The sequence below is a fragment of the Miniopterus natalensis genome, chromosome 10, assembly GCF_054644295.1.
Source record: "Miniopterus natalensis isolate mMinNat1 chromosome 10, mMinNat1.hap1, whole genome shotgun sequence".
Classification (NCBI taxonomy): Eukaryota; Metazoa; Chordata; class Mammalia; order Chiroptera; family Miniopteridae; genus Miniopterus; species Miniopterus natalensis.
Window position 1 is genome coordinate 78,567,524 of NC_142090.1, and position 24,593 is coordinate 78,592,116.

Consider the following 24,593-nt stretch of genomic DNA (forward strand, 5'->3'; position numbering starts at 1 on the left):
TTTTTGTATCAGATTGTTTTAATTTTTTGACATATATATATTTAATCCTCACCAGAGGATATGCTTTTATTGATTTTTAGAGAGAGAGGGAGAGAGAAACATTAATGCGAGAGAAAAACATCAATTAGTTGACTCCTTCGTGAGTCCTATTGAGGACTGAACCCAAAATCTAGGCATGTGCCCTGACCAGAATTGAACCCTCAATCTTTTGGTGTATGGGATGACATGCTAACCTACTGAGCTACCCAGCCAGGGTTCGATCAGTATTTTTCAGTATCTAATTGTGATTGATCTAAATTTTCTGTAATTCAAAGATAGATGGCATTTTATAGGTACAGTAAATCCTCGATTTTGCAGATCTCAATTTAACGGGCTTTGAATTTAATGGGCAAAATTTTTAGTCCCTAAGTCATATGTAAAAATTAACACCCTGTTAATTTAAAAATCCTTTTAACCAAGGTTTGCTTATAATTAAATTAACAGGTTATTTTTTTGTTGTTATAAATTCACTGTTATTTTAAACAAATTTTAGCAAATAGGCCATATGTTGGGAAAAACACTAGTAATTTTGCTGACATAAATAAAAAATATTAAATATGTCTACAGCTATAGTCTACATATTTAAATCCAAGAGTCACCACTCGTAAACAATGTTTGGCAAATGATTAGCAGGTGATCACATGCATCTTCAGTGGTCATTGGTTCTGTTATCATGTGGAATGACCTTCTGCAGCAGTTTTAATGTGGGCCCTCCAATGTTCCTATGTGCGCTAAGCCTACTCCAGTGACTGGCGAGTGCACACACTTACTATTCAGCATAAATTTACAATTACTGTAATACATGTAGGAAAGTTTTCTGTGAAATTAAACTTTTCATACATACTTAATTTTAATTACACAAACGTGTCTACATAAGTAAAAACAGGTAAACTAACTGATTTGTCAATTTTTTAACATATAATTTTGAAACCTGCTTTATTATGTAATGGACTTTCAGCTTTAATGGACACCCCCTCGCCCGAATTAGTCTGTGATATTGAGGTTTTACTATAACGAGACTAGATTGTGTTTTTACAATGGCTGTTTCCTTACCTTTTATGTAAAACTTTTTTTTTTTTTTAAGGAGGACCCAAATTTGAGTGTTTTTTAAAATTGTACGGTATCCTGTTATAAGATACATACATAGTAAAAGGGACCATACTCTATAGTTTGCCACTGTGACCCCATATCCTTGGCATTAAACTTGAAAATGTTAAGTGGCTGATGCAGAATACCTCAGTAATGCGCCAGAAATCTTTTTCTCAAGCCGGTGGAAATGGTTTCTATATTTCATCAAGGAAACCTTTGTCCTTTCCGTTTTGCTGTTCATGTCAGAGTTAGCGATAATTGGTGCATTTTCAGCGGGCAAGAAGCATCCTTCCTAACCACTTCCTCTCTTCTAGAACGATACCGCATTCAGAGTGAACAATTTGAGGATCTTTGGCTCGTAACCAATGAGCTTATCATCCGCCTTCGAGAACATTTTGAAAACCAGGGAATCAAAGATTTCGCTTGTTCCTTTTCTGGATCCATGCCCCTTCAGGAGTATTTCGAGTTGATTGACCACCATTTTGAGGTGTGTATGGTTAGAACCCACATCATTCATAATTTTTCAACCTGTGAGAGAGGTGCCGCGGAGGTGAGAATTGCGGGGTGCACGCCTGGGGCCGGGTGCCCAGCTGTCCTTTGGCTGCCGGCGGCTTTGGGAACGTGCCCCTGCCCGCTTGCCCGGTTTGCGATCAGGGCGAGGCGCAGCATTGAAGAGTGGCTGCCTGGAGCTAAGCATGCAGCCTGGCCCCGGAACAGAGCTGGTTTAATTCTTCCACATGGGGACTTAGCCTTTGACCCCAGTGACCCAGCGCTGAAGCGGCCATTAGGCTAACTAATTCTAGCGAGCCATAAATGAGGTGTGATTATAAAGCAGTGATCTTTCCTTTTTTTTTTTTTTTTTTAACAAGCACACTAGAACTTGTGCTTCTGAGTGAGGGTTAACCACAAGGGGCACTGAGTAAAATGCTAGGTGACTACATGTCTAAATAAATGAGATCTGACAGCGACTTTGTTGCCTGAATATTTTTTACATTTCTGCTGTGGAAGTACCTTCAGAGCCTGTTTTAGATTCTCTTGAGTATCTTGATGGGGTCAACTCTTCATCCTTTGAAGACTGATTTGATATTTGGGAATAGTCTAGAGTCATGTTTTGTGAATGAATTGGACAATGACAGTCTTGTTTCAAAAGTCCCATGTGTTAAAATATATTCACCAGGCTCTGCTTAACTGATTTGGCTGTAAATGGACTTTGTAGGCAATTACAAAGGGGAATTTCAAAATAATTCTGAACATCACTCAAGGAAGTGTTGGTTTCTAGAGTGACTACTCTTTAAGAAATCAATAGGTTTTTGCATTTCAGTTTATAAACTGGGGTGTGTGTGAGAGAGAGAGAGAAAGAGGGAGGGAGGGAGAGAGAATATGTCAGGTAACTAGCCAGTCACTTGGGTATTCTGCCTAATTTTAGTCTCTTAACATTCTAAAGGCATTGACTTCAAGCTATAAAGAATTCTTTTACTACAGAGTGAACATAAAGGGAAAATTTCAGTGCATACAATCCAATGAAAAATAACATGTTATTATCAAGTAAAGTTGAACTTATTTGGGTTTCCCTTACATATGCTGATATGTTACAGGACAGTATGCTTTTAACCAAATTGTGGCACCAAAATCAACAGTTTGGGTAATACATTTAGGAATTTTAAGGATTGATAACCTTTTGGGGGAGAAATTCTTACTCTTTTTCCCCCCATGTGTTTAATTAGTTTTCACAAGACATTTATTAAATAATATGTCTTTTCCCCAGGGATACTATGCATCTTTACTAAATTTTTATTTGACCTCTTCTACTGTATTATTTATGTACTCATGCGCCAAATACTACTGTTTTAATTCTTTTAACTCTATAGTATGTTTACATTTCTTCATTACTCTTTCAGACTTTTATTGGCATTTTCTGTATTTTTACTGTAAATATGCGTTGTTGTGCACATTTAACCTGAATTTAAGAGCTTCTTCATTGTAGCTGCGGATAAATGGTGAAAAGTTGGAAGAACTCTTATCTGAAAGAGCTGTGCAATTTCGGGCCATCCAGCGGCGGCTGTTAACAAGGTTCAAAGATAAAACACCTGCCCCCCTCCAGCACCTTGACACCCTGCTGGACGGAACCTACAAGCAGGCAAGTGCCTCTACCACGTTCTGTTCATTTTGAAAGGACAAATCAGAGGGCTTTTTCTCAGTTAGCTTCTGGAGAGGAAAGAAAAACAGCTTACTATGTAAACCTCAATAACTGCATTGATAATACAGTTGCTTCTTGAAATTCTCATGGTTATTTGAAAAGTAAGCATTTTGAGGGGCAGTCTGTAGCAGCCGTAGGGGCCTTGGGAAAGAGCACTGGGCTTGGAGTCCAGGGTCCCCAGCTCTGTCACTTATTAGCTGTGCGGCTTTTGGCAACTCCCTTACCCTCTCAGAACTCAGTTTCCTTCCGTAAACGGGAGTAAATATTCACAGTGTTGTTAGATTCCACTGCACAGTGTCGTGGAGGTGCGGGGTAGATTGCTCTCCAAATACAGCTGCTGGTCTCTCCTGGGCAGGAGCGGTTACGTGGCATCCCGTGGGCACTAATGTGTGTCCTGGTCCACACTTCTCTCCTCTCTTCAGGGCACTTCTCATTTGGTTTGTTCTCCATTATTTCTTTCCTCCCTCCTGTCCCTTCTTACCTCTTTGTGGACTGGAATCTCCTCTGGCCCCTGCCGTGGCTGCCATGCTGGGCTGCAGACACGCTGATCTAGTCTTGGATGAGGCTGGATCTTTCTGTGGACGCGATGGCAGAGGGTGTGGAAAGGATTTGATGAGGGTGCTTGATATGCCTTCCATGTTCCCAGAGAGCAAGACTTCCTTGGTCTTGACACATTTAAAGTGCTGGGTTTTTATTTTCTCTGCATAGCCTCAGGGTTGGGTTTTTCCATGATATGTACTTACAGAAAAGGTGACCAAAACCATGGGTCTTACTTGTATCTGTATTTGTAACTCTGCATTCTTTTTAGATTAAAAAAGAGAATGAACGAGTTTTCAAAAGGAAAATATGAATACTATAAGAAATTTGACTTAGTTTTAATGTAATTTACTACTCAGTTTTATCACAAATATTCACATTAAATTATAGCGAGCTATTGCTCTCTATTTTAATTCATTTTAGTAAAATTTTAATGACATAGTTAATATATGAACATAATTTTCCAATGAAAATTACGATATTCTACACAATGCTAAATTCTCCAGCTTGGTTCTTTATAGACTTTTCACAAAGGTAATCACTTTTATATGTTTTTGTGTCTTTCTAGATCTTATTTTTTTTTTTTTTACATTCAGGAATGAAATATTGTTTTGTGAGGCTAAAACTCATCCCTCAGTAGTATCATGTACGTATTGGCCTCTTTTTTCATTTCCTGCTAACAGTGCGTGCTGGAGCTTGTCCTCTGTTCCTGGTATCATGATTAAGAACTTCGGATCTAGAGTCAGCTTGCTTGTATTTCATACCTGGCCCTGTGACCTGGGGCAGGCTACTCAAACAGGCAAAGAGGAAACCAGACCTTCCCACCTGTAGCATGGCGTCTCCGCCCTGGGGCTGTTGTGAGGGTTGAAGTGTTTAAACACATACATTGCTTAGAACCGTGCTCGGTACACAAGAAGCTCTCAACAATGTTAACTACAGTTCTGGGGACGGCTCTTCATGTTTATTTGACTATAAGTTATGCCATCTCACTGATCAGACAGAAGAGGTTACCATAGTCCACCGTCTTTCCAAAACTCTGCTATCTGACAACCTCACAAATCTAGACCTCAGCTGAGAATCAAGAAGATCCTGTATTCTCAGGGGCATCCCCAGACTCCTCTAGCATACCTACCTGCCTTGGGCAAATGTTTCATTCTAGAGGGGATCCCAAAAGAGAAGGGGCATCAGATCATGAGGTCAAGTGGCTGTCTTCCCCGAATCCCTGATTATTCATCTGGATATGTTCCTAGAAGGAAAATAGCTCAATCAAAAATATTTCTCCTTCTCTCTTTCTCTTTCTCTCTCTCCTTCTCTCTCTCTCTCTCCTTCTCTCTCTCTCTCTCACACACACACACACACACACACACTGCCTTGCAGAAATGTGCCAAATTATACTTCCATCAGCAGTATAAAAAAACACCTGTTTTATAGGTATTATTGTTTTGATCTTTACAGTTTTTAACTGAAAGATAATTTGATTGCTGTTTTACCCTTTCTTTCTTGGCTAACCAGTGAGGTTGAGCATTTTTAGTACATTAATCGGCCATTTGTATTTTTTTGATGTGATTTACATATGTATACCCTTTTTACCAGGAAGTTCAGCTTTCTCTTGCTATTTTGTGAATATTAGGAGTGGCAATCTTTTATCATACCTTTGTCATTCATAAAAAATACTTTGTGCCATGGCCAGTGTGGCTTAGTTGGTTGGGCATCCTCCCAGGCACCGGAAGGTTGCTGGTTTGATTCCCGGTCAGAGCACATGCCTGGGGTATGGGTTTGACCCTCAGTAGGGGGTGTGCAGGAAGCAGCAGGTCGATGTTTCGCTCTCACGTTGATGTTTCTCTCTTTCCCTCTCCCTCACTCTCTCTCTCAAAATCAATAAAAAAATCTTAAAAAAAAATACTTCGTATATATGAGAAATGTAATCTCTCTTCATATATAAGAAAACTTTCACCAATTTGTCATTTGCCTTTACTTTTATTTATAATGTTTTTTGACATGTAAAATCTAAAAAGTATTTACATAGTATAATCTATCCATCTTTCTTCTTTAGGCTTCTCTGCCTAGGAAAGCCTTCCCTGTGCCAAGAGCACATGAACATAGACCTATAATTTATTCTAACATTTCCCTGCGATCATTCTTTACATACACTTTTTAAATCCATGTGGAATGTATTATGCAATTTCATGGGAATCTAATCTCCTCTCCAAAAATGGTGAGCTGGTTGTCTCAGCCCCTGTTTATAGCATAATCCACTTTTCTCCTAAACACTACCTGTGTCATTTGACAATTTTACTGTACAGCAAACCACCCCAAACCTCAGGGGCTTAAAACAACCACAGTTCATTACATTTCGTGAGCCTCTGGGGTCACCTGTGCGGGTCTGTTCACCTGGGCCACGTGTGGCTGATTTTGACCTGCCTCACTCATGTACCTCTGGTCAGGGGTGGCTCAGCTGGGACCAGATGGTCTGGGATGTACTTGCTCCCATATTTGGTGGCTTGCTGACAGTTAGGTGGGCTGATTGTGCCACATGGTCTAGGCTCGTTGACATGGTTGCTGCAGGTCCCAATGCACAGTGCTCTCTGGGGCTCTGTCTGTGCCATGTCTCTTAATCCCCATTGTTTTTTACCAGCCTGGATACTAGGGCTGGGGAGACAGACTCTGCCTCTCTGTCGGAGGAGTGGAGAATTGTGGGCATTTTCACAATCAACCCTGCTGCTCTTAGTTTGCTAAAATTAATTTTGCTACTAAGTTAGCAAAATGTTTTAAAAGCTAATTTTTTCAACCTTCCCTAGCCCTTGAACTTAGGTTTTCTGTACTCTTGACTTTCAAACCTAAACTTTTGTTGTCATTAAAATCTCATTCATTTATAATCAGTTGTGGTCTATGGACTTTGTAATTAATTAGGTTTGTCAAGCGATGTTGAGAGCAGGCAGGGTATCTGTGTTGTTTTCAGGCTAACAAGACTGCCCGGATACTTGCTGATGTGCTGCACTGTGCTCAGTTGTTCCGGAGATGGACTCTGCTGTCAGGCCTCCTTGTACTTCCTCACCGTAGCCCCATCCACGACAGCTTCCTGGGCATGCGACTCTGTGGGCACAAGAGCCCTGTGTTTGGCCTCATGCTCTGTGGTGGCCATGATGAAATTCGTAACGCTTTTCCAACAAGAGGCACCGTATTTTCATTTTGCTCTGGACACCACAAATAATGGATGTCGTCCTGGCTCTGTCAGGAGGCTGATTTCTGATGAATAGAGCAAGGTGACTGAGAGTCCCAATACAGAACCCAGTTCAAAGACAGAACAGAGTTTAAAGACAGAGTGGCTTTATTGCCACTGTCCCCAAACCTCCTGTAAGTCTCCCCAAAACGAAGAGAAAGGAATGCAGCGGGCATCAGCGGGAGCCCCTCTGGACAGCTGCTGGGCTTCTCTCTGGGAGGCATCTTGGGTAACTGACAGTGAAGAGACAAGGGTGTCTCATTAGGAGCACCCCTCTGCAATGGGTTGTCTTGAGGCATGTTGCGGGTTACAGCCCCTTTTTAGGCTTCCAACAGGTGGGTCACTGGCGTCAAGATCCACCATCAGTAGTTAGGAGTTTTGTTACACAAGGGGGCAGCCAACCATTTGTCTCCTGCTTTTAACTAACTCGTTTCCTACATCCTGTGTCTTTGATTGGATAGGAACCTGACACCCATATCCCCACGTTACCCTTTACTCTTCTAGCATGTTTGTCACCTACTCCTCCACTGGGGCACCTGCCAGGCAGCCCTCCTCGAGGTCAGCCAGTGGCTGGGCCAGGAGGGACTAGCACCCTCACTGTGGGAAAAGCATCCTGTGATTCTTACGTGGGAAGGTCTGTCCTCCAGCGTGAGAAGACTTTCCAGTTGCTTACCACACTTTCAATAATTTATTCTGGAATTTTTTGGGGAAAGGCTTCCTTTTCAAAGAACTTTCACCTTCCAGCTTTAGAGGCATAACATTAAAAGGAAGCAAGCATATCAAGAATTCCCTTTTTTTCCAGCAGCGAGAAATCTAAATTTCCTCATTTGTATAATTGGAATACTGCCTTGTCCACCATCTGAAGATGTTTTTGGAGAACCTAAGCAAAGAAGTAAGAGAAGAGAAGGGGAATTCATATTTACCAAGCATCTGTTGAGTCTGAGGTCAATTTTATTCATTTATTTTATACTCAAAATCTTTTTGCGAGGGTGGCAATACTGTTCCCATTTTATGGATGAAGAATTGGAGACTCTGAACAGAGTTAAGCAACTTGTCCAGGGTTACAGATTCCAACTTTACCAACTCATGTGGCATCTTCATTTTAATCATTTCCAGGTGGAATATAGACATACTAGATTTTCCTAGGTTTTCTTTAGCCAAACTGCAATTGTGTTAAAGAGAAAGAAGATTTATGCAAGCTCTTTGTGCATATGCATGGTATATATTTATGACCATCCAATATTCATTGTATACACCCCTATCAGAAAGGTAACAAAATCTGGAGCATTCCCCAAAGTATATATTACATCTGAAACTTGAGTTTTGGGGGAAGAGGCAACTTGGTTAACTTGTTGACTTACACTAAAGTTCAGTTTTCTTTGCCGTTCAGTGCTAATGCTTATTGTGTTTGGCAGAAGGGCTTTGGAAAAGAAGTTCTCTTAATGTTATAAAATTTTCACTTATGTTTGTTAGTCAAAGCAGGACTGATGGGTTGAACTGAAACAGGAAACGTAGACCTACCCTCCGGTTTGGCTTGTGATGCTCTTGTGTGGACCGAGATTTTTTTCTCCCCGTTTGAACACTGACCCTCTGTTGTAGCCAAGGAAAGATGTTTACTCCTCTGAGAGTTTAATTGTGTCAGATGACATATGTGTGATGTAATGACTGATAGTCATTAATGTTCTAGAAAGGCACTTGGCCCATTGCTCTCTTGTGCAAAACAGAGGCTGGATTAGGCATAATTTTAAACAGAGATCCTGTGGTTTGGATTTGCTATTTGTTACTTTTTATGTGCTTAAAACTTCCTTCCACTCTGTTTATTTGTATGGAATTGATATATAAAATCATTTTAAGTCACGCAGAAGTCTGAGAGCTTTTTGGTCTATGACTTTTCAAATGAGCGTGATTTTGGCTGATAACACAAAGGAATATGTGATGAAGCCATTCAGAGGCCTGCTCTCCTCTCTGCCATGGCAAGGAAAACAGGCTCTAATAGGCCGAGAAGGAAGTACTGGGGTTATGGCGTTGGTGCTGCGTTTGTTTTTCTTATGCCCACTTAAGAGCTAAGAAGAAGCCTTTCTCTGACGGAGAGAAAAGGCAGGTCAGAGAGGGGGGCACAGAAATTGGCAACCATATGTTTGGGGTGAATTGCAGAGGTAAGTGGAAAAAACACACAAACGGATGGGATGGCAAAACAAAGGATGGTTAAAAAAAGAAAAGAAGTTTATATGTTTTTACCCAATAGTTCTATTCTTGGGAAATAGTTCACAAAGGAAAAAAACACCTTCATCAAGTTGTTTATTTACAGTATTAATCACCTTGGCAAGAAATTAGAAACTAGCTTTTCATAGCTGGAAAGCGATCAGGTTATTGTAGTGCTACCATTTGATATGATATCGTTTCATTTCATTATTTAAAAAATGAGTAATAGAAAACATTTCTAGTAGTTGAAAAAAGCAGATTGATATGTAGTAATTACAATTAATGAAATAAATGTATCTATAATAAGTGTGCAGAGATTTGGAAGAAATACAAAAATTGAAAATGGTGCATATTTGATTCAGGTGACTTTATATTCTTAAATAATCTTTAATATGATTATAATCTGATAAGCATGAAAATAATTTTTTCATGATACATGAATGTACTTAATACTGTACACTTGGAAATAGTTAAGATGATAAATTTTATAGTCAGTGTTTTACTACAACTAAAAGAAATGATAACATTTTGAAAAATGGGATATGGTCCCAAGCTCTTGGTCTTCTGAGGGAAATGTTTTCTCTCCCCTGCATATACGTTAGCAGCTCATTTTTCTAGTCTCTGAATGTATAGAACTTGGGGTTATCATCCCATGTATGAGTTAGTTTATTCCTGTTCACTCAAAAGGGAGCAATTAGATAACTGAATTGTGTGCCTGAAGGAATATAGGAATGGGGTGGGTGTTGAATTAACCCTAACCTCACTCGTCCCTTAGCCAAATGAGAGAAGTGTACAGAGCTCTTTCAAAATTATGTAAATTTTTCCTCGCCCAGGTCAGGGTGAAACCTAGAACATAATCTCTCAAGTGTGTGTGTTACAAGGGCATCACTGATGTGTATTCAGCACACATGAGTGTGTGTGGCCATGTTGCCTAGCCCATCAGAAGTAAACGTGAAGCCACAGTGTGAGCCATATGTATAACTTTTAGTTTTCTAGTAGTCGCATTAAAAAAGTAAAATGAAACAAGTGAAATTAATATGATCATTTTAACATCTTATCCAATAAAAATTATTGAGATTTTATATTTTTTGATAGTAAGTCTTCAAAACATGGTTTATTTTACATGTGCAACACATTTCAAGTGCTAAAGACCCACGTGTGGCTAGTGGCTACCTTCGTGAACGTTACAGTTCCCACATGTGGCTAGTGGCTACCTTCGTGAACGTTACAGTTCTACCTACAGATAGTAGTCAACTCATAGTCTTATATTGTGTCTTGTAATGTCTCTTTTCTTGATTTTTTCCTTTCCTTTGGCTCTCTAAATTCTTGTTCATGATACGGCTATCACTGAGATGGTGATTTTCACTCACTGGATGTGAATAGCAAGCAGTGGGAAGCACCCTTAGATGGTTAGGGGACACCGGAAACCTTACCTTGTGTAAGCCGTGCCTTCAGGCATTGCACAGAAAAACAGGGTGCTGCCTTTTCCTGCCTGTTACTTGAGCCTACGCAGCACAGCTGGCTTATTTCTACCACCTCTGTAACTTTCTAAATAAACTTTCTCTTAAAATTTGGGAAAAAACAAAAAAGCATCAAATTTGTGTCAACAGACTTGGGTCCTTGTTCCAGCTTTTCCTGGCTCCTTGATGTTGGGCATGTCACTAACCTCTCTGAGCCTCGTGTCTTCAGTTTCATCTTGGGACCCCTTAGAGCCTGCCTGAGAAGCATCCAGCATGGTGCTTATCTTCCAGTAACATTCTCCATAGCTATTTATTGTATCTGCATAACAGGGCAAGGGACTGAGACTCTTAACTTTATGGCAGGTCAGACTTTCAGGAGCAGATGGAGCCTTTGGGGTCGTCTATCGTCAGCTCTGGACTGGGGTGTGGCTGCTGACCTGTCACCGTTGCTTGGTGGACTCTTAATGGCTGTGATCTCAGTTACAGGGCTTTGGGAGACTGAATTAGTTTTGAAGCAAAATCTTTAAGTGAAAAGTATTATTACAGCATTGGAATTATGCTCCCCTGGATTGAAGTATGTAATGCTAATTGACATTAATGGGTGTTGTGTATAAATCAAAGGGAGAACACACCTATTAGTGTATAAAAAAAATTCTACTTTTAATATCCATCTGGTATGCTTTACTTCCCTGGGGCAAGTGGTGTTTTTTTATAAATTGAATGCATACTTCTTTATCTGCATGTTCCTCAGTCAGTATTCAAGTTTTCTGCTTGCTAGTGTTACTTTGAACAACTCCCTAGATTGTAACCTCCACATTAGGATTTCGCTTTGGTGAATTTATCAGATTCAGAGATTTGATCACCTGTCTGATAGAAAGTATTCTAAGCCAAAGTAATCAGGGGTACACTCTTCTGCTAAGATTTCATTCTATTTGTTTGATCTTTTTTTTTTTTTTTTTTTTTTTAAATTAGCCTTTTGAGATCCACTCAGAAGCAAGATGTTTCTAATATTACAATAAAGCTATTTTTTGGGCCCATTATAAGGAAATGCAAATCTTATCTTTTCGTGACAGTGATGAGAGAAAGATGCATAAGTGGCCTCCAATTATCTGTAATTGTATGAGGCTCTTTCATTCGTGTTTCCGTCTTCTGGTTAACCGTCCAGCACACTTACTCCTTTAGTATTAGCTTTCGCCGAGTGGGGTCTGAATGGTTTGGATTGTGGGTTAACAATGGGGACAATCCTCACTTCCCTCCCCCACCTTTCTTCCCTCCCCCGTCCTCTGTCTCTTTAAATAAAGGGAAACAGAGCCCGTTTCCTAGAAAGACCGAGAAAGAGTAAAGGGAAAAAAAAGTACGGTCTTTATAAGAATATCTATGAGCAGTTTTATCAGTCCTGATACGTGTTTTTCTCTGTGTGTATAAACAGAGGGCTGATGGTACCTGAGTGTTGCTCGGAAGTACCAAGTGTAACCACGGATAAATCGAGGTGATATATTTTTAAAAAAGATATATTTTTGTGAGACCCAATGGTATATCCAGGGAAGGTCATAGTAGGTAAAAGTAATTTAATTTAATGAAAAGAAATGAACTTTGAGCGTTGGACATTAAATGGATTTAAATACATTGTCACTCTACCTGGGAATCGTTAATAGAATGTTGTGCAGTAAAATCGGAAGGTATTTAACTTCACTATTTTCCCTGATGGGTCACCCTCTATTTTTAGGTTCCCTTCTACATGATTTTCAAATCTCTTATAACAGAATATTAGATTTCAGGGAAATCCAACTGCCCCTCTCTCCCAAACATTGATTCTGTGCCTCCCTCTCCCTCTAAGACTGGCTTCTGGCCAGTACTTAATGTTCTTGTGCAGTTGACTCATCAGTTAGACTCAGAGGTCATATATGCTTGGAAATGTTTTGCCCATGGAAGTGATAGAGTTTCACTGGGTCATCTCCCTCCTCCGTCTTTTATCCCACCTTTGTGACTCAAGGCAGAGGTATGTGAGAGGACCAGCCCTTGCAAAATCTAGGCCATGAACTCCAGGAAGCCCACAGATCCTGGTCCTTATGATCTAGTGAGTCAACTGCTTGTCTGACACATCAGATAAGACTAATCTCAGTGTAATTATCTGTACTTTTCATTTGTTTTTGTCCCATCCCATACCAAGACCTTCAGGAGATGCCCGTTGTCCAGCTGATTTAAGTGGGGACTTCTCACTCCAGAATTCAAGAATTTCTGAAGACTGGAACCCACCTCCTTCTGATCTTAACTCCTACTTCTGTAAAATCTACATGCCAGTCAAGCTTACCTAGCCTCTGACCAAAAAAAAAAAAAAAAAAAAAAAAAAGCTTTTTTGATGTGTAATTTGCATAGTGCAAAATTCAACCATTGTAAATGTACCGTTAATGCTGGAACATTACCATTTCCCCCATTTTCCCCTGTGTCCATTTACACTTAATCCCCTCTCCCACCCCTAACACCTAGAAACTACTCATCTCCCGTCTGTCTCCTTAAGTTGGCCTTTTCTGATATTTTATATAAATAGGATCATATAATAAGTAGTTTTTGGATCTGGGTCCTTTTACCTAACGTAATGTTTTTGGGGGTCATTTGTATTGTAGTTTGTGTCAGGAGTTTATTCCTTTCTGCTGCTGAGTGGCATGCCATTGTGTGGATGCCCTACATTTGTTCTTATCAGTTGATAGGCATTTGGATTGTTTCCAGTTTAGACCAATAAATGAATAATGCTGATATGAATATTCATGTAATGTCGTTCTGTGGACATATGTTTTGTTTTCTCTTGGTAGATTCTTAGGAGCAGAATTGCAGGGTCGTATGGTAAATTTACACTTAACTTTTTTGAAACTGACACACTGTTTTTCTCAGTGTGGTATCATTTTATATTCCCACCAGCAATGTATGAGGGCTCCAGTTTCTCCACATCATCACCATCACTTGTTATTGTCTTTTTTAAAAAAATATGCTTTTTTTGAATTTTTTAGAGAGAGGGAGAGGAAGGGAGATGGAGAGAGAGCACGGACTATCTATGAGAGAGAGAAACATCGATGGCTGCCTCCTGCACATCTTCTGGGGATTGAGTCCAAAACCTGGGCATGTGCCCTGACCAGGAACTGAACTGGTGCCCTCTCAGTGCCTGGGATGATTCTCAACCAATTGAGCCACACAGGCCAGGACTTGCCTGTTTTTTTAATTGCAGCCATTCTAGTGGATATCTCATGATTTTAATGCATTTTTCCTAATGACTAATGATGTTGAACATCTTTTTATTTGCTTATTAGAGTATTCTCTTTTGATCAAAATTACCCTGTGCTTTCTTTTATCATGCCTTTGCTTATGCTAGTCTCACTCCCTGAACCGCCCCCCCATCTTCCTTTCTGGAAGCTTCCTACAAAGTCTGTCTCCTTTTTGAAGCCTTTCCTTATTTCATCTTGCCCCTCCCAGTCCTTTGTAACCTCTCCCTGCTGTAAACCTCAGGAGCACATGACTAAGCCTGTGTTGTGACATTTGCTTATATTCTGCCTGACATTATAGTCACTTGAATACTCGCCTCTTTTCTCCTGGTGACCTATTAGGTCAGATCTTGGACGACTGGTGACTGGGACTGTTTCTTTGCTTGCCCATCAGTGAACAGAACAGTGACTTACTGGGGGAAGTACTCCATGACTGTTTGCCAAACTGGCTTGGCCATTCTTCCATTTATTTCCAGGTTCCTTCCTTTAGGGCACGGACACAAGCACTGATTATTTCAAGTGATTTCCTCCTGTCCCCATGAGTCTCCCACTCTATTCTTTCCTTTCCTTCGGGAAGCCAACCTCATGAGAACACCGTCGCAGTTCCCTCTGCCACTTGAAAACATGCCTCCAAATAAGTTTGCCCAAAATTCTAGCTTCCCCTTGGTCAGTCATCTCTCCCGTTTCTCTTAGTCGGTCAGCAGTCTCCTGGAGCCACTGCTCACCCGCCCCTCTCACTCCCAGGGGACAGCCACAAACCCTGTTTGTCAGGAAGGAGGAGGCCCACAGCCTGCCTCTCCCATCCTCTGGCCAAGCCTCTCCTGTGTCCCTGTCTCAGAGGGCAAGGGTCCACCATCGTCTTCAAGATCACTCCTTCACTTGGCCCTGCTGACCTTCCCCAGGCTGCTGGAACACTAATTAATTAGCCATTTATTCTGGCTCTAATGCTTTTGTTCTGTTCCTCCCCACAGCGCCCAGACATGCGGAAGTTTGTCCCAAGCAGCCCTGCCCGGGAGCTTTTCTCGTGTGTCTCGGGACTGTAGCCCGGCCTTTCTTCTCTCCTTCACGCTGTCTCAGGAGCAGGCGCCCCTTTCACTTTCTCTGTTCTCTCACCTCCCATCTTATTAATCCAGCCACTTTTTTTTTACTGTGTTAAAAAATGACATGAGATTAACCCTATTAACAAATTTGTAAGTATAACCGTATGCACACTGCTATACAGCAGATCTCTAGAACTTTCTCCTTTGGCACGACTGAAACTATCCCCATTGCCTAGCAACTGCCCATGCACCCCCACCCCCAGCCTGGGAAGATAAGGGGGCCATATAGATGAGTAATCTAGCTCAGAATATTCTGGATTGCTTTTAGACTTCAGGCAAGCTACGGGCAATATTTGATGATGGAGCTTTTTTGTTTGTTTGTAATTTTTGGGTACAGTGAAGCTATTCAGGGAGTGCCTTTGATATTAGTTCCATTTACGTCGTTTGAAACATCGCCTGTTTAAAAAAAGACTTGTGCTGGCACATTTTTAACTCAGAAAAGAAGATAAACTTATGTAGGAGGTTAAATTTGGATTGTGCACATGTAGAAGCGGACCACAGAAGAATGTAAAATTTTCCCTTTTTTTTGGCCTTATGTACGTCTAGTATAATGCAGGCCCTATGTATACATAAGGGAATAATTAAATACAGAAATGCAGCCTACTTGTTGGCCAGAAAGGATGCTTGGAACATGTGGATAAGCTTGGATATTTGTCTAATGTTAATTGGAATATTGGTTTTCAGCTGAAGATGCCAAAGCTTCAGGAAAGTAATTGGATTTAGCTTCCTATTTAGCAAACTACTTCAAATCCCCGAAGTATCCCACATCCGAAACTAATTTTTCTTGATTGTATCAAGTTTGGTCATGAGCAGAACAAGGGTTGACATAGTTTTTTAATATTTAAAATATTTCTTGACAAGGTTTCAACACTGTTGCTTGTCCACAGACCTTGTTGTTGGGTTCACTAACGACCGATGAAATCTTAGTTCTGAGGAGCTAGCTCTACAGCTTCGCAAAACTGCCTCCTGGAAATAAATCAATTTCTTCTTCTTTCCTATACATTTATGTTTAAACTCAGATTTTGATCAGATTTCAAGAAACAACACAAAAATGGTGTATTTCTTATTGCTTTTTATATAAACCTACATGTGTGCTTAATTTAACTCCTTTAGATTTAGCCCAGGAAATGTATCTTGTGGTGGTTCCTGAGTCTTGAAAACATTATTCAGTCTACAATTGTTTAAAGTGATGTGTCAAAATATTTGGAAATAATTTAAAAAACTTATTAGAAAGAATAGGGTAGTTGATCATTGAAATTCAGGGATTAAGAGATTTGGGTTAAGGGATTGTTCTAGCAAATATTTGTTGAGCAACTGCTATGTACAGGTTTTGTGATTGGAGAGGTGCATAAGGTGTTTAGGATGGTTCAGAGCCTGAAGAGCCAGCTGTCTCATGTTGATAATTTTGAAGACAGATAAATATTACCTCTCAGCCTAGTGTTTTTGCCATTGGGGATGATCACTTAAACATTTGAAAAGATAAAGTGGTGCTTCTTAGGTAAAATATGAGTAGATGTATTGTACATAATTTTTAAATGTATCATCAGAAAAAAACATTTTCACCGATGTTAACAGCTACTAATAGGAGCTATGTAGCTCAACAATAGATTCTTCTAATGTCTTTTTTGTACCAGGACCCATCTTGTTGGAAAAAATTGATAGCCATGTTTCCCTGTCATTTTTCTTCTGGGACACCAAACTTATATAGCAGAGAAGTAAAGTGGATTTTAGTTAAAGTGGATTTTCAGCCTGTTTTTGGTCTGTCTCAACGGTGGAATAAACAGCCAGACCTAACATTGCTCACTCCTGTGCCTACCATAGAGCCTGGTGTGGCACATAGTAGGTGCTAAATGCATATTTGTTGAGCTTGATGGCCCTACCCAAGGGTAGTCGGCACTTTTTAGGGAGCCTTTGAAGGCACGCCTGTGTCTCTGCCAACAGTTTCCCCTGGGACCAGGGTATTACTTTGCTAATAGTGAGGTATGTACTTTTCAACTCGTGGGTTTCGACCTCCTAGGCCTCCATTCGTCATCCCTGCCCCTGGAGCTGAGCAGTCGTCCAGGCCAGGGCACCGCTGCTAATCCTCTTTGCTACGATTGTATTTTAATGGAGCCTTCTCTGGATGCTCTGTTTTGTCACTGAGGAATTTTTATGATCCCTTTGTGTTTAAAAAGCAATTATCATCTTGGAAGGAAACCGGGCTTCATCATCTCAGGGGTGTTAAGTTGCAAGTGTTTGAAAGGTTTATGCTGTGTATCATTTGAGGTAAATGATTTTTCACATTCCAATTAGGTTTATGGTTCTTTTTGTAAACTCGCCTTTCACGAGCCCGAATCCCAGGTTCAGCTGAGGTCCCTCATCTTCCCAGATCCTTGTTTCTAGTTTACAGCACTCTCCTCGAGCTTGGCTTCTATTCTTAAAACAGTTTATTTTCTGTGAAACTGAAAGCTGGTGACTGCATATGTGATACAGTTTAACAGGGCCTGTTCGGTGATAAATGGGTACCCAGCACCTAGGAAAGCAGCCCGCTCATCTCCCGCTGTGCATTGGGAGCCAGCGCTAGGTGATCCGTTAGACCAAGTTCCTTTAGCCCTGACCAAGCGCTGGTGCCGATGAGAAGTGTTTCGGCAGCAACTGGGGAACCAGGGCTCCTGCTACTCCTGGTGCCTGGGGAAAACCTTATCCATAGGCTGCTTCTCCTCTCAGCTGCTGTGACTTCCAGCTCTGCCCAGGCGGAGACTCTGCTGAGACCGAATGATGATTCACTCAGCCCTTCCCTTATTAGGGCTTCGGTTGACTTCAGCTTTTGTTTTGAACATTTTCTTCTTTCTTTTTTCTTCAATCACAGACTCTTAAGGCAGACTTTCATAGTAGTAACACCAGGCCAAAGAAGAGGGACACTTTTGAGGTTTTAATCTAAATGACTAGGCCCCCCACCCAGTTTTCAGTTTCTCAGTGGATTTCTCTGGTTTGTCTCTGGGCCTGTGGTGCATCGGCCCTTTCGTGTGCTTTCTGAACTCAAGGGAAGTGGGCAAAGCCGTGGTTCTCAGCTTGTGTTACTAATAGGTGTCTTCCTGCCGTTGGCTCAGACCCACGGCACTTCATAATGGAACATTCTACAAAACATATTTTTACTGTAGATTGTGACTCCAAGTCCATTTCCTTCTTGAATTTGCTTTGGACTTTGTCTTCTTTCCTTTCACCCCAAGAAGTCCACCCCCACACTCACTGGTTTCCAGAGTGGCTTCGGTGGAGCCCTGGGCCCCAGTGGAGCCTCTTGGGCCATCAGGATAAAGGGCGGGAGGTCAGCCGTCAGCCAGAGAGCTTCAGTTTTACTCTTTTTGGGTAATGGGCTTCACTTAAGATTTCAATTTTTTTGAAGAGTGAAAACTGTTGCCCTGGTTGTAGTTAGCAGGGCCTCTGGAGGCGGCCTGCTCAGCCTCCCGCTTGTTGAATCCCCGACTTGCAGCCGTTGGATCCCAACTTGCAGCTGTCATAGACCTGCTTTAGCGCTAAAGGAGGCGGTGTGCTCTGTCCCACTCTCTCTCTGGTCTCGGAGCAGCACAGGAATAAATCTTCTTCATCTCTGATCAGACATCGGAGTTGCCAGCACGGTGTTTTTGTGAAAACATTGATTAGTTGCCACAATTAAAAACCAGGAGACTCTACATTTAAAAATGTGACTTTTGGTTTCTCTTCACAAAAACCATCATTCCCTGCATTCCCGTGGTGTCTGTTGGCCGTCTCCTATGTGCCGGTCCTGTCTTCCACTTGTGGCCTCCACTGTCACTGTCTCCTGGCACCTTTTATCATCAAGTTAGTGCTGCCATATATATATATATATATATATATATATATATATATATATATATATATATATATATATATATATATATATATATATGTAATAAAGTTAAAAAGAAAGGGAAGTTGTTCTCTTACCCCCCTTTATAAAAATTAGAAAAATGAATGATAGCTGAGGTTATGTATGTTTTAGGGTTCAGACCACTATACTGACCAATAAAGATCCCAGGGGGGCCTGTTAAAAGCTGCTGCCTGGACATTACAGTCTTTCATTCATTCAACAAATACTATTTGAGTGTCTGCTATGTGCCAAATCACTGAGCTAGTCACCAAGGCCTCAGTGGTTCACAAGATAGTCACTGGCCCCACCGCCCCAGAGTTTAAACTCTAGTGGGGGTTTTCATGTTATTCCACATTTGTAGTTTATAAGAACATGGCAGGTGGAAATGGCCATTCCAAGTCACTCGGAGGCGGGGGAGGAGGTAGTCAGCTGTCTCCTTTTAGTGGGAATGAATGACACTGAGCCCCACTGGCACTTTTTGCCTTTCATGTGGATAGAAAAGAGCAGGGGCGTTTTTCCCCCTGATGCTCCTTGGTTTCCTCCTAGGAAAATCTGCCTCATTCATCTGTTCTTGCTCAATATTAATTAGGGACACTGGGCAGGGGAGTTGGGGAGGGAAACAAAATGTATTAGAAATGGTTGCTCTCCTCGGGATGCTTCCAGTCTAGCTGGGGAGATGTATGTACCCCATGGCTGCAACAGACACACATTCTAGCAGTTTCTGTAGCAGTGAGATCTGGGGTGCGGTCCACAAAGCTGTTTTAAACTTTCATTGTAAATAGTGTGCTAAACCCTCATAAGTCAATTATTTTCGATGAGTTTTTCCTTTCCAGTGTATACTGGTTCAGTTCATTTTGGCATATAATGGGCTAAAAGAGCCTTGTGAGGACTGGTTCGTGAAATAATCACAATTTATAGTATTGTCTCACTGGGGAAATTCCTTCTGGGGACTGAAACGCCCTACTAATAAACACACTTTTGGAATGCTGTAATTAATTCAAGTTGGACACGTCCCATTTTTGGAATTTCATGCGTCTAGATTTAAGGCAGTGCAACTGACCGTAGTCATCTAGCTGGGCCTTCTATTGGGCGCAGAAACTCTTTCTTTTAAAGTGATCTAAGATTGCGCCAGCCAGTGGGCTCATCTCCCACAACTCTCATCTCGCCCATCCTCAGCAGTTGGTGGGGCTGCCTAAACGCTGAGCTGAGAAGGATTTGGGGATTTTTACTCAGGATCTAAGGCAAAGTTTCCCGCAACCATTTAGCAGAGTCTGTCGAGGGCATGGGAATTAAGCGTGTTTTAGGATTTGCCTCACTATAAGAAGGGAGATTTTCTGGTTAATCAGAGTGAGTTTTCACTGTCAACCCTTACAAGTCTTAGCACCCTTTTTTCTTTGTATCAGCCGATCGCTCATTCAGCCAAGTTCTTGAGGAATTTCAGCAAAGGATTAAGGCACAGAAAAGAGAGCATGTCACGAAGACAGACAAATGGTGCTTCTGCAGACCTGCTGCGTTCCTTCACTTTCTCAGTTGGGCCCCGTCCCTTTACCAGGCTGAGGCGGGGTGACTGAGACAGGGTGGCAGTGGGCAGCAGGGCCCATGTCTGTCCTGTTCAGTCTGTCAAGCATGTTGCCTGGCATATGGTAGGTACCCCAGAGTTTACGGAGTAAATGAACTAATTCAGCCCCTCACCTCTCTGGAGGAAGTTTAAGATTAGCTCTTAGTGTTCTTGAAAGTTACCCAGTATTGGTTCTTCTGGAGCTTAAGCAGGTTTTGATCCCAAATGGGTTCAGCAGAAGGATGATGGGTGCACTTCCACCCTGATGATGAGGGACAAGGTCAGACCATGTCACTGACCCTCTTCCTCGGGAGACAGAGGCGTGGCTGGGGGGCATGGTGACTTCTTGCCAGGCGGCTCTGAAGTTTGGGCCCGTGCTCATTTCTCCTTCGTCGGGCTTCAGAGCTGGGCCGTGGGGGTCTTTTCACAGTGGAAGCCATTTTCGCTCAATTAATTGGATGAACACAAAGGCTGGCCCTGTGCCCCGTGCTTACTGCTTTACAGGCCAGAGGCGCAGACTGAACGGTGGGCTCCCTGGGTCTGGGCGGGATGCCTCGGCTGCTGTGCCTGCGGGGAGAGCTGGCTTAACGGCGCCTCGTAGCCACCTTTCTGGTTGACTTCCCAGGGCAGGGCCAACGCCGCAAGAGAGGCTCTCCCAGCCGGGGCGCGTGGAGAAGGGATTCTGGGAGCACGCTAGCAGAACTCCCCAAAGGGTTTTGATCTCTTCCCCTCTTTCAAACAAAAACCAGCAGAACATGCCAGTCAGACGGCAGAATGCGGAGCCTTTCATGTCGCAAAGTGTCCGTTTACTGCAGCGTTTAGTAGCTAATAATGCCTTTAGCTTCAGGTAGTTAACAGGCTGACTTTGCAGCGTTACTTTTATTTTCTGCCCCCCCACCACTTAGCAGAATCCCATTATGCAATTGGGTATTATTAAATGTTAAAAAGTTAATTTGTTCTGCATTCCATTAAAATTGCACTTTTTTTTTTCATGTGCATTGGGCCTTACATCTTGTTTAAACCTATAATTTAAGCTCACACTGTAGTAAAGTCTTAAGTAGCCTTTTGCCCTTTGCTACCTTAATTATTCCCCATCACACACGTTATTTCAGGAGGGTTGTGGCAGCAGTTCACTAGCTGAGCAATGAAGAGAACTGTAGTTTAACATGCAAAATGTGGATGTGGAGTTTTAATTAAAATTGTACATCAAGAATGAAGTAAAATGTACCTTTTATTGAGGAAAATAGACTTTACTTGCTGTTTGGATAACCATGTTTTGGTTAAGACTAAATAGTTGATTAAACAGTTGATGGAAATGAAGAGCTTATTTCCATTTAAAATATTAAAACATTTGCTTTTTTATATGTAATAATTTTTCAATTAAATGCATTGTCACCTTGTATAAAGATGCGTAGAGATTACAATACAGCAATAAAATGTGCGACCAGATCCCAATGGTGTGTGGCAAAAACACATCTCATGATTTGACTTCAGATATGTTAGATTTTTTTCTTTGTTTTAGTTTTTCTGGCAAACTTGTGAATAAATAATCATATTAGGTATCAAAATTTTGGAGATCATGCTAAATAGTCTCATAGCACTTGACTCTTTATTTGGCTTGCTTTTATTTGACAACCAGTATGGACCATGAAACATGAGCAGCTTCAGAGAGAACATTACTGACAATTGCAGCAGAGAGAGTATGACTGTGAAGCCCTTAGGATTACTCTGGATTTTTTTAGCCTAGAGAATTTATATCCTTTTATCACATAAAAAAAGGGATGTGTGTGGCAGAGAAGGAAGTGGGAAGGTCCTGAGGATAATGGATTTTAGGAGTTGAAGGGAGCCTTAGAAATTTGGTTGAGTTACTTTGATTTACGGAATAGAGAGAAGCCCCAGAGGTTCAGTGACCGCCCACAGTCCTCCCACTTCCTTGTCCTGTGATGGGACAAGCACTGGAATCTCTGAGGCAGTTTGGTGGATTTGAAAGAGATTTGGGGTCAGACAGATCTAGGTTTCAGTGCCAACTTCACTGTTAACCATGGGCAAATGACCAAAGCTTTCCGAACCTGTTTCCTCTTCTGTGAAATGGGAATGGTTTTCCATTTAGGGGCATTGAGTGATTTCATGAGATAATGGATTTGACGGGCTGGTTCGGGGCCTGGCCCTTCTACGTTCTTAGTCAGTATGGACTCCTTTCTCTTCACAAGGCCAGTGGGTTTGTTTTGCTTTGTTGTTTTTTACAGTACACATTTGTCTTCTAGCAGGTCATCTGTGCAAAGTCAGACCCTGGCGATTCTGCCCATGAGGTCTGGGTTTGCTGCCGGGCCAGCGCCGGGCACATGGGGGCAGTAGCGTGCAACTCAACTGAGGACACTGCTGGAAGGTTCTGGTAGGGATCCAGCGGAGGCTGCCTCACCCTTTCTCTCTGTGACCTGCGGCCTCTCATTTGACCTCACAGCGGAGAAACCCATAGAAAGGGAGATGGTGTTGAGTAGGCTGCTGCTCTTTTTTGCCAAAAAAATGTTCAATGGGAACTTTCCCCCGTGAACCCTCTTCAAGAGATTTATGCAGATTATGAAGTCAAGAGCCGGGGTCATTCCAGACTGTTATTTCCAGGCACAGAGGCCAAAACATAATTTTAGCAGGTATTAGTTAAAATTGAGTATTTTGTGCATGCTGGGATTCTTGCCAACATCTGTTTGCGGCTCCCAAGGCGGGGCTAAGGTGAAAGCTTTCCTCACTGCCCTCGGAAGATCGTGGAAGCGAGCGGCCACGATGCTTTTCCTTTGCATCCGTATTACCGAGGCCTCTCTCGACACCGTGTCCTGGGATCTTGGGCCAACACACATTGATTTACTTTTCACCAGGAGAGCTTCATGCTAAATGTTGATGGCAGGTGTGTTTTGGGGGAGGGGTAAAAGTAAAAACAACGGGGGACTAGTAGTTGGACAAAGCAGGTGTAAGTCCTCTATTTCCCAATGAACTGAAAAACTGCTTGGATTTCATAAGGGTTTTTCTTTTCATTTTTAAAAATGTAACAAGTGATGCTACAAAATGTGAATCGGGTTAGGTATATCTGGGGAATTTACAAGATTAAAGATAGATCTCTGAATTTGTTTAGAAGACCTGAGAAAAAGACGTACCTGTGAGGAGGTACAAAACAAACATTTAAAAATATGCCTCCAACCTACCGTCATCAACCCACCGTTGCCTGCGTAGCTGTTTATTAATACACGAGCGTAGTGGTCCCTGTGTGTGTGTTGTAAACGAAACCCCTCTAATTAGATAGAGAACATTCTCGTTTGTCCATAGGAGTGTGCAAACCTCCAGGAGCACATTGTAACCAGATGTAGCAAAGACTAAGCCTTCTTTACTGACGGTCCTGCACACAGCCCCTGAGCCCGTTCCAGCAGAGAGCAGCAAAAGCCAGTTATTGCAAAACGCACGCTTGTCCTTCCTCGCTCGGTCTGGGATGTGGAGACAGAGGGATTTTGGATTCAAAAAATGATGACAACAAACAAGGGAGATCCTGGAACAGTGCTCCCGGGTCCTACAGGGAGGTCTCGGGCGAGAAAAGCTCTCCCTGCTTGACTGAGCCGTACTGACCTTCCCCGAGGAAGGGACGTGGCAGGAGCCCAGAATAACAGAAAAGTTAGCATGACATGTTTTTATTTTATTTTATTTTATTTGAAATGGAACTTCCAAAAAAGCCGTAAGTACTACAAATCAGAATTCTTTGTCAGAAAGTATAGGTAGGTAAAGAGAAGAAAATAAAAACAAAGGTTACCCTAGGCCCCACCCACCAGAAAGAAATCCTGTTTTAAATTTAGTATATATCCTTCCCGATTTGTGAATGCGTTGTATTGTGGTGATATAAATAAGAACAGAGAAATATTTTTAAATGGGGTCATAAGGTATATATACTCTTTAGAAAGTTCTTTTTTCTGTGTAAAAATAAATCGTTAACATTTTCATGTCAATATATGTAGTTATAGCTCCTGTAAGTTTTAGTAAATACAGTTGCTTTAGTGGCTAGTAGTTCTAGTCACATTTGTACGGTTTGTTTCTG

The 24,593-nt window shown here is 41.7% G+C and overlaps 1 protein-coding gene across 3 annotated transcripts in view; it reads left to right on the forward strand.

Annotated features, from left to right (window-relative positions):
* The window catches only part of BBS9 (Bardet-Biedl syndrome 9), a 265,204-nt gene that overhangs the window by 128,646 nt on the left and 111,965 nt on the right, over positions 1-24,593 (forward strand). For all 3 annotated transcript variants that reach the window (XM_016222276.2, XM_087821252.1, XM_016222277.2), the window contains 2 exons: positions 1,443-1,615; positions 3,113-3,265. In XM_016222276.2, the coding sequence (XP_016077762.2) occupies positions 1,443-1,615; positions 3,113-3,265 (326 nt within the window). The remainder of the gene's footprint in view (positions 1-1,442; positions 1,616-3,112; positions 3,266-24,593) is intronic.